The 14,965-nt window shown below is 38.9% G+C and overlaps 1 protein-coding gene across 1 annotated transcript in view; it reads right to left on the reverse strand.

The window, feature by feature from the left end:
• The window catches only part of mapk1 (mitogen-activated protein kinase 1), a 52,201-nt gene extending 38,830 nt beyond the window's left edge, over positions 1–13,371 (reverse strand). Inside the window, exon 1 of the mRNA XM_022202590.2 lies at positions 12,934–13,371. Coding sequence (XP_022058282.1) covers positions 12,934–13,079 — 146 coding nt within the window. The 5' untranslated portion in view covers positions 13,080–13,371. The remainder of the gene's footprint in view (positions 1–12,933) is intronic.
• Between the last annotated feature and the right edge of the window lie 1,594 nt (positions 13,372–14,965).

Below are 14,965 nucleotides of genomic sequence, written 5' to 3' on the forward strand. Positions count from 1 at the left end.
AACAACAAAAAAAAACTCACATTCTGTAAAGCTGAAACAGTCAAATTTTTTGTCATTTTTGCTTTGAAAAGTCAAACATGCTTAATCAATACTAGCTACGCAGAAGCCAAGTACAGTAACAGCAAAATATTCCCTCCTGTGTCACAGCTAATCGCTTATCAAAACTTCTGTTTGTCATTCCTACGCTGCCTGACGGATGTGCGCTCTATGAAGTCTATTTACCTTGGCAGGCTTTTTAAATAAACAGCTACTGTACGTCCCATCGTCGACACGACAGAAGCCATTTCATTATTCTAATTTCTTCAGACAGCAACTGGATTACGCAACAGGCTTAACAGAAAACTGCACCAAAAGCACAATCAGGCTAAACGCAGATGTGCTCCTGACTTACATTTTTAGAGTCTCTTATCACAGCCTCTAGCGTGACATCTGATTACATCTAGGTAGGTCATTTACCTCAAAAGTAAACTAAACTTGGCTGCACGGTCAACCGAAATGCATTCTGACAGCAGCAGAACAAGCATGCAGATCCTCAACTTACATAAAAGCAACAAGACGGTAATGGAAAAATACTTCTGTCTGCTATAAACAATCCTACGTAAGCTAAAGTAGCAGCAAAATGTTTGGTCCCTCTGTCTGATATATTATAATATACGACATGATTATGTGAAGCATCAGTGTGTCAGCAGCATGTTAATGTTGTAAATAAATAAATGGCTCACCGGATGATTAATGCGAGAAGATAGAAAGAAAAAACAAAGTGCTGATACACGAATCTGTTCTCAGTTTTGTGACTTTTCTGTAAGTAGTTTAGACGTTAAAAAAAAAGTTTGGTGGAGCTGTTAACAGCACTTAGACATCTGAAATGTAAACCAGACTGCACGCTGCTTTGTGTGAGAAACCACTGGTTAAATGTCTAGCTATGTTTTGTGTTTTAAGAGCTTGTTTTTTCATCTATTGTGTAAAAGCTTCATCTGCAAAGTAACCGAAGCTGTCAGATAAATGTTGCGGTGTAGAAAACACAATAGAAAATGGAAACTCTCAAGCACTAGCGCCTCAAACTTGCACTAAAGTAAATGCTGGAGAGATATTTTCCACCACTGTATATGTCTGTTACATCAGAGAGTCCTGCTTTCTTTTAGAGTGAGCCTCTAAGGTAAAAACAGGTCTGCTGACTGAGGCACTGTAGCCCACACAGGCACATACACTGTAAACGCTGTAATGTAAAGTACAGCAGCCCTCCAACTAAAAAAGCTCTTATCTTCTTTTTTTTTTTTTTATATAAATATTCCTCTGCCTATAAGCACACCGCTGCTCCCATACGTAAGCCGCTGTATAACTTCCAGCTGTCAGGTGCAAAACGAACACTTGAACTTTTGTATCTCTGCTTGAGCTCGTTATCAGCAAGGTCACACAGATTCCACCGAGTCCCCGCATTCAGCCCGACCCAGATGCTGTTATTTTGCATAGATAAAAAACTCTGTCAATTAAATGAAGCACTCTCTTGTGTCCCTGAATCAGGATAGCCAATTAATACAAGAGCTAAAAGGACAAATGTTTCATACGATTAACATACAACAAAGTAGTGTGCAAATGAAAACGGTATTCCTTCTCCATTAACCGGGGTTCAGCCTGACCGAAGCAAATTTTCGGCACCGTATCCACATCAAATATCGCCTTATCTCCTTGAAATGTGTTCTTTATAACACTAAAGATTCAAGTTTTAGTTTCCCCTATGCACAGATAGAACAATGAGCCGATCTAACAATAGTAAAACAACAGAAAATGAACCGTGTCCTTGTTTAATGAATGAAAAATGCACCTAAATCGTGAGGATTTGCCGCTTTGACGATAAACTGAATATCCTCTGGTTTTAAGACCGCTCGATGAAGAAAAAAAGACATTTGAAGATGTCACCTTGGGTTTTAAAAAGGGTGTTTTTCACGGTGAAAATAATCTGAAAATCGAAATGAATCATTTGTTGCAGTGCTACATGACAGCTGTTAAATCAAGCAGAAACTGCAAATATTCTGGCTGTGGCTTCTCAGATGTCACGATTTGCTGCTTTTAGTTGTAGCTTTTTTTAACATACATTATTATAAAAATAAATATCTCTGGGAATCTGAGGACAAGACGAGAGACTGAAAGACGTCTGTTTTGGCTCTTTATGTCACTTATGTCTTAAAAATGGAATACATAAGATAAACAGCAGATTAATTTGTACAAAAAACATTAGTTTGCTGCCTTAAGTGTGTGTCTAACCCCTACAATCTTGCAGGAAAATCTTGCCTGCTTGCTGACGGTCTTTCTTAAACCACACTGCTGATTTGAAACTTAGATTACTGAGCTCAAAGGACAATTAAGGCCTGAGGTAATTCCATGACAGGGAGGTTTCAAGGTGCAAGTGGCCTCTCTTATCACTGTTTCAAGAAAGCAACACAAAACAAGAAAAACATGACACAACATTCACGGTTTATCGTGCAACGGTACTGATTTGTATCGACATTAGCAAGAAGACAAGAACTCTTAATATCAGTCATGTCTGCTGAGTTTAAGGCAACCACAACGTCTGCATTAAAAAAAACCCACACACACATAATAATAAATCAGAACGAGCGATGCGATCAGTGCCGTCAGACCACTTCTCCAAAACACAACAGTCATCGTGCAACTTCGGCAGGAGGGTTTGTGCTCGTTTTAAATCAGCCTCCCTGAGAAATATGCAACAAGTGAAAGGCCAATGCGCAACAGCAGCAGCAGCAAACTGCATCTGTCAGAGCCTGACGATGAGCAGAGATCGCTGCATCGGCGCAGCAAAGCGGCAGCCTGCGTTAATGTTTCGCGCGCCTGCTGAGCCAGAAGTCGTCGTGCTCGTCTTGGCAGGCGCGACCGCCCAAATTACACAAATTACATCTCCTTCTGAATTGCACAACAGGATTTCAGAGTGTCAGGGCTCTCATTCTCTCCCTCCCTCTTCCCATTGGCTGTGGAGTGGTGGTACTGATGTCAGAGGCAGAGAGGTTGCCATGGAGACGGGCGCCACGGTGGCATTTCGAGAGGACGGCTCATGGCAGAATGAAGCAGAGCATCGGCAACGGCGGAGAATCGGGCAGGTCAAGGACTCGAGATGGAGATTAGAGGGAGTCGCAATCACCAGGAGGGAGACGTTGGAAGGGAGATGAATTTAATTTGGGGTTTAGGGTGAAATGTTTACCAGACAAAACCTGTAACTAAAGTGGATTTCTTTAGTAAAATGTGGCATTTATTGCCAATATTTACACTGTGTTCTACACAACTTGTTGTTGCTTTAGATAATAAAACGCAAATAAAATGTAACAAGGTTTGCATAATCAGGATTCAACATGTACTTATAACCAGAGGGTGCATTTACTACATTCTACAACAGAGGTTACATAACTTAGAAGGTTTTGAGGATATTACAAAAGAAAAATGGGCTGAAATAACTGTCAGATAATCAACTATTTGGATGCAAGCTTCAAATTTCAGAAGAATTTATCAAGGAAAATGATATACCTTCTCTGGCATGACCTCTAGTGTGAAGGTTTGTTGCTCTTCCTTGTTTTATATTAGTTTGCTGTTTGTTTTTGTAAGTTTCTAACTGTTTGTCCAACCAGAGTTCTTTAATTTTTTTTATCTATTCCACAAATTGTGAAAAATTCTAACATAATCACAGCCTTAAAATGATGTCGTGAGGAATCTGAACATGAACAAAAGCCAGACATTAAGTACGACATTAGTGATCTTGTAATGCAGACTGGGTGTTAGTGATGAAGTGACTGGTCCACATGCTAAACACCTGCTTTATCAGTTTCACATTTCCTGTGTTTACACTGTGTTGTAGGTGCCTCACCAGTTTGCGATAGCTCATTTTGTCAGTCTTATAGATAATTCACAGTTTCAATATTTGTATTTTTGTGTCCACATAATCTAAGGACAAAAGCCAATTCAAAATCTTTAATATAACTATAAACATTCCCCAAGTAATTAAGGCATTTGTAAAAGACTGAGAAAAGAAAAGCTCCTCTATCCTTTAACATAAAAATCAGTCACAAAAAGCGATGTTTCCTGATAAAATGCCAACAATTCTGTAGTTTCCTTCCACCGGCGGCCTCTGTTTTCTTTCGAATGACACTGGAAAGCGAGGCTGTTAATGTCGTAGTGGTGGAGCGTGAGATGTACATTCATTGCTCTTATTTATTTTTACAAACTTTATACAGTACAGTGGGTTTGGCTGAGGTCAGATTTTGCAAAACCGAACCATTTCCATGTCAGTTAAGTAACACGATGAAGCTCCACTGCTCCTATTTCCGTGCCGTCAGCTTCTGCAGCCGTTACGCCAGTGCATTTTGACTGGCAAAGCTCACACTGATGGGCACCTCCAAGGAAATGACTTCAGGGAACTACTGCCGACTGCTAACGTTGGTGTTTTTTGAGAGGAAGCAGAAATATCGATTTAATAATTTATGCATTATTTTATGGCGTAAAAACAACAACTTGAATCGGTCCTACAGCGCAGTATACAGATGTTAAATCTGGCAAAAAGACACCACTGGTACTGGACTGGTGCTGTATACCTGTGTGAGTTATATCAGAATTGGCTGCACAGATCCAGTTTCTCTCCCACTACCAGAACAGCCAATAAAAATCTATGAAAAACAACAAACAACAAACAAAAATGTTTCCAGATGGAGGCATTGAGATCCCTTCCCTTCTGTTTCTCCCAATCTGACACGGACAAAAAGCAGGAATCTGACCAACCACCGGCCGTCTTTTTAGATGTAAAACTTTTTTATAAACACGAGGCACTTCAGCAGCGTTCCCCCATGATCTAACTGCTCATGTGGGCGGTCTGAAAAGGCAGAGTATGCCACGGCAGCTTCTGAATATCATCACACGGGGTGATACAGTATCTTGTGATTGTGTAAGCATACGGCGCGCACGAACTCGGGCTTCAGTTAAGAGGCTCGGTGCAACGCCAATCTGTGGAGCGTCAGCCACTAAAAAGCCCTGACATGAGCAGCCTTACCCTCGACAAGAGGCTGTTGAAAACAAAAATAGGTCTACTCAGAAAATGACACAGATGCACCCTCCAAATTTTTTGCAAAAAAGCAAATCCAGCATCAACACAGAGGACCCTGGATTATGTTTCAGTTTCTCAGAAAGACAAATAAAAGGCAGACTTTGTGAAGAACTGCACTCCAAACCGAAAGCTTGGCTAACCAGAAAGCACAGCGGGATTTTGGTTCCATAAATACACTCTCTGCCGCTAGTGACAAAACAAACTGTTGTAGATGGCCGCAAAGGAAAGCTACAGTTGTGATAATTGCCTCGTTAAAACGTAATTGCTGTTGGATCACTTTTGGGAAGACTGCTGAGACAAAACAGCGTCAGAACACATCGGAACTGGATATTACTGCGATCAAATAACGCTGATAATGTCGCTCCGGTTCCAGACAAAGCGTGGCCCATCCCGAGTCTCCACAAGGCATAAATCTCCATATTAACCATGTTTTTCCAGCAATAAAACCCAGAACCGCACGTCTGCAGCCACCAAGTTTGGCATCTTTGACTCACTGTCCCTGCATAATCTTTTGTGTCATCGAGCAAATATACAAATACTTTGGGACTGCACACAGAGCTGCTGCCATGGCAACCATATCCAGCATCTCCGCTTATGGATTTAATCGGAATTTGTCAGTTTGATAAAGTTGTTTATGTCCTCTTGCAAAGCAAATTCAGCTAGCATGGATGTAGATATTTTACATTAGGTGTCCTTAGGAGTGAATACCCACAACATCTCTTTGGATCCTGCAAAAATTTAAAACCTAAGGACAGCTGGAAGATAAGCAAATGATGATATTTAAATAATTATTAACATTCAGATAAACATTGAGGACTGTCTATGATGATTATTTCTTAATACGCTTTCATATTTAGAAAAACAAAAGCAGTTTTTTTTCCCTCTTTCTTTTCTTTTTTCCCTTTTTTTGTCTGCATATCTGCTCAGAAATGACACCAACCAGCCATGGTGTCATTACTTAAGCTTCATGCAATTTTTTTCTTCTTTGTGACTGTGACCATCACCTGCCCTCATGGCAAATTAACCTATCATGTTTATTTCAAGCTGTTTCCTACATTATGCCATTGAGGGCTGTGCACACCCAAGTGAAACATAAAACAAACACAGGACCGACAAAAAGTGAGGCATAGACAGTGTTCTAAGAGAAAAGGTGCATTTTATTTATTTGTGCTCTTTAATTCACACCTTTGAAACCAGTTACAAATCTAAGACCCTCCACAAACACCAGATACAACAGAATCCCAACAGGATCAATCATGAAGATGTCAGGAGACCACAGGGAGGATAGATGAAGAAGGGTGAGATCCACAGACACTAACCCAGCAACCTCCACTGACTCAGCGACCGGAGGAACAAACTCTGTTTTTTAATTTCCTGTTCTGCTACATTCCTGGAAACGCACAAATTTCTGCAGCAAAACAATCCTCAATTGAATTCAATGCATCCCCAAGGAGCAAAATATAAATAAAACTGTACTCAAATCATTAAATTTGCTGAATATCTGCTAATCGATAGGCACTACAAGAAATTATGTTGCATAAACGCCTCACATGCAGGCTAATGTAGATGTTAGCTAACCAGCTGTGCACAGAGAAGCCTCTAGTCTTCTTTCAGTTAACACAGAGCAGCAACTCAGAATGACCAAGAATGACTTTGAAAAGCGTGAAATATAGTGTTCTTATGTCAGATTTAGTGCAGGTAAAACAGGTTGTTTTCTATGAGCGGAGCATTATCAGTGTGAATATTTCAGTCAGTTGTGTAAATTTAGCTGTAGGGAGCCAAAGTGGTGAGTAATATTACATTTTTATATGCTGTTTTCAGTCTCTTAATAGGAAAATGAAATAGCTAATGAACATTTTTTTCTACCATAACCTGCAGATCTATAGAGACGTGTATGTGCATCTCTGCAGAAACATAATCCTACTATATCTACATATTTTACTATGAATTTTTATTTCATTATCGCTTTCATATCACTTTGTCTTACTATGCATTTGTGACCTTTACTTATTTTGCTAAAGAAGCCCTCTATGTGTGAAACATGTGCTCATGGAGAAAATGTATATAACAAAATATGAGAGAGCAGCCAGCTTTTCCTGACTCACAGTGCTTTGCTGAATGCAGCCCAAGGGAAGCAGTTCACAAGACGGTAACACCGGTATATATAGCAGCGCAGCCTCACAAAGAACAACTTACCGAGGGGGATTTTTAAAAAAAAAACATTTTAGATGCAAAACCGAGGGATGCCTGTGAAGTACACTCTGCACCACTTTCTCTGGCTGCTGCACATCAAAGCCACATGACCAACTGACTGAAAAACCGCAGGTCTCGAAAGGAACGCAGCAAGACGAGTGCAGGGAGGCCGAGGCTGACACATCACTCACTCCAACTGCCTCGGAGCACGATAAAAATACAGAAACAGCACAACAGCTGAGCTTTCACACCAGCAAGATCTCAGTAAAACTCAAAGAAACAACAAAAAAACAACAACACTGGACTGTTTTACAGCTTTTACCGATGATATAAGATGTCACTGAAGATGTGAAGAAATGCTCTGAAACAATCTGAATCTCAAAGGAAACAAATCATTTCTCTTTCAAATGATATACTAAAACACACCACTTAAGCTTGTAAAAGAAGAGAGAGTGACATTAAATGGGGATGCAGGTTTATTAAAGATTTTGGCATCACTGTGACTTAAAACAAATGCAACTCCAGCCTCTGTAGTCAAGCATAATGGATGTGTGATTAATCAGTTAATTGTCTACTAATTTGATAATAGATTTGAGCAGTTTTTTTTGGTTTGTTTTTTTTTTTTTTAGAAAAAAGAGCCTAAAGTCTGATTCTAGCTCCGTAAATGTGAGTATTTTCTGCTTTCTTTATTCCCTCTATGACAGTAAACACAATATCTTTGTGTTATGGACAAAACAAGACAACGAAACTATTTATTAAAATCATTTTCTACATTTTATAGACCAAAAACTAATTCATTTTTTAGAAAAATGTCTAAATTCAGATTCTAGCTTCTTAAATGTGAATATTTTTTGGTTTCTTTATGCCTCTATGATTGATTATCTTTGCATTGTGGATATAGTCATGTTGGGTTGTGAAAACAATCTACATTTCTCACCATTTTAAGCTAATTTATAGACCAAACAACTATTAAAAGTAATTAAGAAAATACTCTGATTAACTGATAATGAAAGGCTTTACATGTAGCGCTACTGTCTGTACCCCTTCCTGTATTTTGTGACATCTTTAAAAACACTATTTCTAAACTACAGATTCAAACCTAATCACTGTTTTATAAGACACACATTTAAAAACACATTGCCTCACGTTTTTAAAGTGACCCGACACCACTCACACCAGCCCTGATGCATCCCACAAATGGATTAAAACATTCCAGAGCTGAAAGAAACTGGTCACAACTTGCTTTTTGAAAAAAAAAAAGAAAGAAAGAAACTGCCCTTAAAATGAGTAATCAAACTGATCCAATCTTTAATGCTAATGCTGCTGGCTCCAGACTGCACCAACTGCCCATCATTTTGCCAACACTGAGATGGAAAGACCAAAAAAAAACATCTCATCTTGGAGCAAAAAGTGAAATATTAGCTTTATTTGTGGGGTAAAGAAACAGATGCATTACTGGAAGCAGCATCAGAAGGAGGAAACACAGTTGGCAGGAGCACCGGTGATTAGGTTGAGCAAAGAGGTAACCTGAAGCTGACAGAAACTGAAACTCAACTCAGGGAAAGTTCAAGAAAAACGGCGTCATGGCGTCGCCCACGCAGCTTGACTGGCAGGTGATCTGTAAAAGGTGAAGTGCAGGAAGGCCGCAGATAAGAGATCCATATCTAGAAGCAAAAACTCCCAAGAGAAACCACTTCTAAACGTGTCGACTTTAGCTGCCGGCTGAGAGAACAACATGCTCGGCGTGTTGTTTTCAGGTGGTGTTAGAAGACGTCTCAGCCGAATTCTGCTTATGGTAGCATGTTTAGCTAAAACTTAAACAGCTGTGTTCATTCCTGAGGTGTCCGCTAAAATCGAGCTTCATGGGTGGCCAGTCTGGACTGTTTTCCCAAGGAGGGCTTGGAGCAAAGTAATTGTGATCAAACATGGCGAAAAAACCAAACTAAGCAGTGGTAACCACGGGGAAAACAAACAGGATTTGGTGCAAGTGTACTTTTATAATCGTGTAACTAATAACCATTTCCATTATCGATTTATATCCCATTTAAGCTCTTGAAAAAATGTCAGAAATTGGTGAAAAGTGTCCGAAACAATTTCCCACAACATCTTCACATGTTTCTTTGGGCGGTTGACAAACAATATGAACACCAAACTCTAAAAAGAAGCAAATATCCACAATGATGGAACAAACAGAAGTTGTGCAGCTTTGATTAGTAGTTTCAGCTCTAGTTTGCTAATTTGTCTGCTTTTGTTGGGTAGCAGCATGGTTATTTTCACTGCTGACAAATTAATCGATTAGATATTTGGTCTTTAAAATGTCAGACAATTACGGAAAATTTCGATCAAGCCCAAAATATTATCCTCAAATGTCTTGTTCTGTCCACAACCCAAAGATATTCAGTTCACAGAGGAGCGAGGGACGTTGTAAACATTCAATTTTAATCTGTTAGAATAAGAGAATTTGGATTTTATTTCTCGACAGAGTGCTAAAAACTGACTGAGTAGCATGGTTGTACAAATAGTGCAATAGTTGACAATTAATAGATTAATTGGTGCAGTTTTAGCGGGTAGACATCAATGTAAAAACGCCACTGTTAACGAAACAGCTAATTTTCACCAATCATATCCCCAGTTGTAAAAGATATAAATGCATTCATATAATACATTAATGCAAATAAAATACCATTACTGCAGCTCACAGTAGCACATTTCACATTTATATCATCTATTTCCACAGGCTAACATCCAAAAAACTCCAAAAATATTGCTCTCAGTGATATGAAAGAGAAAAATACTAATATTAGACTAATATTTAAGGATCTAAAGACAGGAAATAATTAATTTTTATGGATTATTGAATGGTTTAAATGATTACTCAAATGTCACAATGGGATCTAATAATGGTAAAATAATTGCTTTAGCATGGTGAAATAGTTTCTTATTTGAACTGCGGTTATGTAACCCAGCTAGCAGCGAGCCGTGCCTTCACAGGTTTCAACACTTGAAGTTTTGTTGTAGTCTGACATACAACTCTTTCCAGCTGAACACCCTTTAACAGCAAACTGTACTTCATCTGGTCTGCTTTGCCCTGAGATGCAGCATGTACGAGTCACTTTTTTGCTAGGGGGACGACGATAAAAGCAACAACTGTGTGGTTTCGGTGGGTTTTCCAGTTTGAACACAAAAACACACTAAACTGCCTGCTGTGTCTCGGCACTGCAGGCTGACTGTGTGTTCTCAAAAAACCCAACTCCTCTCGCCACAGAAGACAAAAGAACTACTCTGCTGCTGTTTGACACAAGGACAATATACTGTATTATGTAATACAGTACAGTGTGCACATTTAGGGTCAACTACACTACCAGCGGCTTAAGAAACTAAAAAGAAACGTAGTGTTCTTGCAAGAGGAGAGTCAAATGAAACCAACATTGTCATATTTGAGGTCAATTATAACAGTATATGCTACAAAGATAACAAACTCGTAGTGAAAAGGGATAAAAAAAATGTGTATACTACACACAAAACAGCACAAGCATTGAGTTATGATCCGTTTATGCTCTACTACAACACTGGCAGAATATTATTGCTGCTTTCCCATAAATTCCTGTATATACACTGCACATAACCAGCCAAGGAAAACCCCCTTGAGATACTCCCACAATACATTTTCAGACGTATTATGCAAATATCCCTGACAAAACCTAAACATAGTGTGCTGCTACCAGGAATGAGAAGACATGGAAATTTTATGATGATGACAAAATGAAGAAAAAATAACATGTAACACTGTTAGATCGGTATAAAACCTGCACAATTAACTGTAAACTGCAGTTTGGGAGATAAAAAGACACAATAAAGACGAATAAATCACTATCAATTTCAAGTGGAGGACTGTACACACCCATGTCATGAAAAATTAGCTCATTTGCTATCAAGCATATCTGAATAAAAATGATGTATATTCCTGCTCACACTGAGAAAAGACAACGTAACTTCTTTCAGGTGAAGTATAATGACTTCTAGCGGTGATTTAACTGTATTCCCTGCTAACAGAGGTGTTTGTGCCACTTGCTAGCTAAAAGATGACATGCATTTAGTTGCTTTTTGTGACATAACTTGAGTTATAATGCTGTATTACAACACTGATAGAACATTATTGCTTCCAGAGTGGCTCTTTCATATTCTCTTGAGATACTCCCACAATACATTAATAGACATATTATGCAAATATGACTACCAAACACTGCTGCCACAGTGAATGGAAACACATGGAAATTTTATGGAGAGGGAAAAACAATGACATGCTGTTGTGTAATTTTACTATAAAACCTACACCTTTAATGGTGAAGTACAGCTAACGACACAGAGGAAAAAAATGCTATAAAGTTGATTATATTGGTGTAAATGTACAGTGAAGGACTGCACACACCCATGTCATGAGGGTATTACTGAAAAACAATCAGATTTGGTCATGTTAAAGACTCAGTGTGACATATTTGAATAATAAAAATGGTTATTTTGTGTACAAATTAATAGAAGCTAAAGGCAGCCACACAAAATACACCTTGTGGTAAAGTCAAATGATTTCTAACCGTGATTTATGGTACTCCTACTGCTAGAAGAAGTCAAACCAACATTAATTGGACACTATTGCTCAATAGTTAAAACATGACAAGAACTCAGTTATTGTTTGTAACACAAATTAAGTTTTACTGATACTCTTTTTACTATAAATTCCTTCATATACACTGTGTATAATCAGCCAAGGATGCATGTTTCAGACGTATTATTGTAAAATTACTAACAAAACCTAAATATACAGCTATCACGAAAGAGAAGACATGACATTTTTATGGTGATGATAAAGAAAACAAACATCCAGCACTGTTAGAATTCAATATGCAACTAGTTTAGGAGATGAAAAGACACACTATAACGTTGATTTAATTGCTGGAAATTTAAAGTGGAGGAATGGTCACACCCTTGTCATTAAAGTATTACTAAAAACTGACCAGATTTGGTCATTTTAATGGCTCTATGTAACATATTTGAATCAAAAAATCTGATATTTGGAGCAGAATCCTGCTCATCACTGACAGAAGCTAAGGGTAGCTTCACAAAATAGACTTTGAAATGAAGTACAACCACTGGTATAACATTTAAAGGTAAATTATAGTTTGGGAGATGAAAAGACAGTATAAATTTGATTAAATTGCCGTAAATTAGTACTTATTTTGAAGTGGAGGATTGTACACACCCATGTCATAAAGGTATTACTGAAAACGGGTCAGATTTGGTTATTTTAATGACTCTATGTAACATATCTGAATAAAAAAATCTGATATTTTAGGTATAATCCTCTTCAACATCAACAGCAGCTAAAACCAGCTCCACAAAATAGATTTTCAGGTGAATAACAGTCACTACTAACCGTGATTTGAGCCATTTTCACGGCTAACGGACGCTTCTTTCCCCCCCATTTAACTGCCATCGGATGGACACTGTTGCTTGCTAGCTAAAACATGACTTTAGTTTGTAACGGAAAAGATGCGAGTTAGCTTCACTAAAAAAAACCCCAAAAGCTCCAAACAAGGTGTAAAACGCCGGGTAAGTGAAGAGAAGCTGGGGTTAAAACTCACCACACCATCCCGTAGGCGCCCTCCCCGATGTAGGAGAGGTTGCTGTACCGAGGGCCGACGTCGAAGGCCTGCCCGCGGACCAGCTCGGTTCCCGGCCCGGGGCTGGGGCCGCAGCCAGCAGGGGCAGACACCGCAGCTGTCGCCATTACGAGGACTATTTTCTTCTTCTTTTTATCTTCTTTTTGTTTTTGTTTTTAAAGCAAGGCTATCAAATTTAAGAAAGGAAAACAGCGACTTCAGTGAGAAAAGAAATATGCGTGTGTGTTTATATCCGTCGGAGCGGTGGCTGCAACAGGGTTCGGGGCGGTTCGGAGGCCTTCGGTACGTGCGGAGTGCTTTTCTGTCCGTTACCGTGCGCTCGGAGCGACCACACCGCTGCTGTGCTGTCGCAGGCAGGCAGAGCCGCGGACAGGCTGCTGCTGCAGGAAATAACGGAGGCGGTCATGTGACGCCATATTTTCCTTTTTTCTTTCCGTCGCTCTCTCTCTCTCTCTCTCTCTCTCTCTCTCTCTCTCTCTCGTGGCTGAACAGTTACATGGAAGAAATTTTTAACTATTAACCATAATTATTTTAGAATTTGGAAGAGAGAAAAACAAATTAGACAGACAGACAGACAGACAGACAGATAGATAGATAGATAGATAGATAGATAGATAGATAGATAGATAGATAGATAGATAGATAGATAGATAGATAGATAGGTGGTGCTGATGCTGCAGGCATTAAATAAACTCAGAACAACTATTCCAAACTTCGAAAACAACAAACCTCAGCTCCCGTTAACGTCTTGCGGTTGTCATTGCTTCTTTAAGTATCTGTATAGTAAATACCTTTGGATTTAGTCGGACAAAACTAAACATTTGAGTGTCTGCTGTTGGGCTCTGAGAAATTATGATGCTAATATTTCATCAATTTTCTGACAGAAATTTACAGCTCATCTGTCACAGCATTAAATGATTAGTTGCAGTCCTAACTGAAGTAAGGAGGATTGTTCGTCACCCTTGTAATAACCCTAATAGCTCATAAACACTTTACAAAGTTCTGCTTCTCTTTGTGTTTGTGATCCCATTAGATTGCCACATCAGGAGTGCTGACGTTAACAACACTGCAAAGGCTTCATTACAGTGAAAAACATCCAGTTGTGTCCTGCTGTCTTCGCTGCATTTCCCCCAAGAAACTGTTAAAATTCCATCTCTTTAAGCCCGTTTCCTGCTGTGGTCGAAACTCAATTTGTTGTTGTCTCAGGGGCAATTTGGTAAAACAGCACACATGGTGGGAAACTACATTAAATGACAAAGTTTTCCACCAGCTTCCCCCTGTTTGTCTGCAGGAGCTGCAAGGATTAAAATCACTGGGCTGCAGTGACTCAGAGGGTGTTATGAGGAGTTTGATTACATCCAGACCTGTAGGTGGCGCTGTGGAACCAGAGAAGGAGGAAGGACTTCTGGAGAAAAGTTGTTGTTAAACCTGCACTAGTTCACAGAAACACTACTTCCTTTGTAGCCTGCTAATTAAAACTAAATATATTTACTCTCTGAAGTAAATAAATGCATTTTATTGGGATGTTTTATCCACATTTTAAAAAGCCACATAATTGTCTGTAAATATGAGAATTTCAGCATGTAATGAGATGCTTTTATTTTCTGTCGTTGTGGTAGATTATTATACTGGCTCATTTTAACTTAACTTTATTTGCATAGCACTTCACACACGACTTTTCCAAACTACAAAGAAAAAAAACAGCAAAATTAGCAGTTCAGAATGAGCTACTGCTGTTCATTTTACTTTGTTTGCACTCTTTTATTTAATATTTATTTGTTTTTTAGCTCCATCTGCTGATGAAGAACCTTAGGTGTAGTGGAAAGCTGTCTAAAAGAACTTTAAAAAAAAAAAAATCTTGTTTAGTATCACATAGTCAAAACACAACCACAAGCAATCCTCCTGACCATGAATTAAGTCTGTCTAGAGCTCTGAGTGAAGAAAGAACCAAAGATGTTTGAAAACTGTGGAAATTATAGTTAGTAAGCAATTT

The sequence above is a fragment of the Acanthochromis polyacanthus genome, chromosome 7 (genome assembly GCF_021347895.1).
Source record: "Acanthochromis polyacanthus isolate Apoly-LR-REF ecotype Palm Island chromosome 7, KAUST_Apoly_ChrSc, whole genome shotgun sequence".
NCBI lineage: Eukaryota > Metazoa > Chordata > Actinopteri > Pomacentridae > Acanthochromis > Acanthochromis polyacanthus.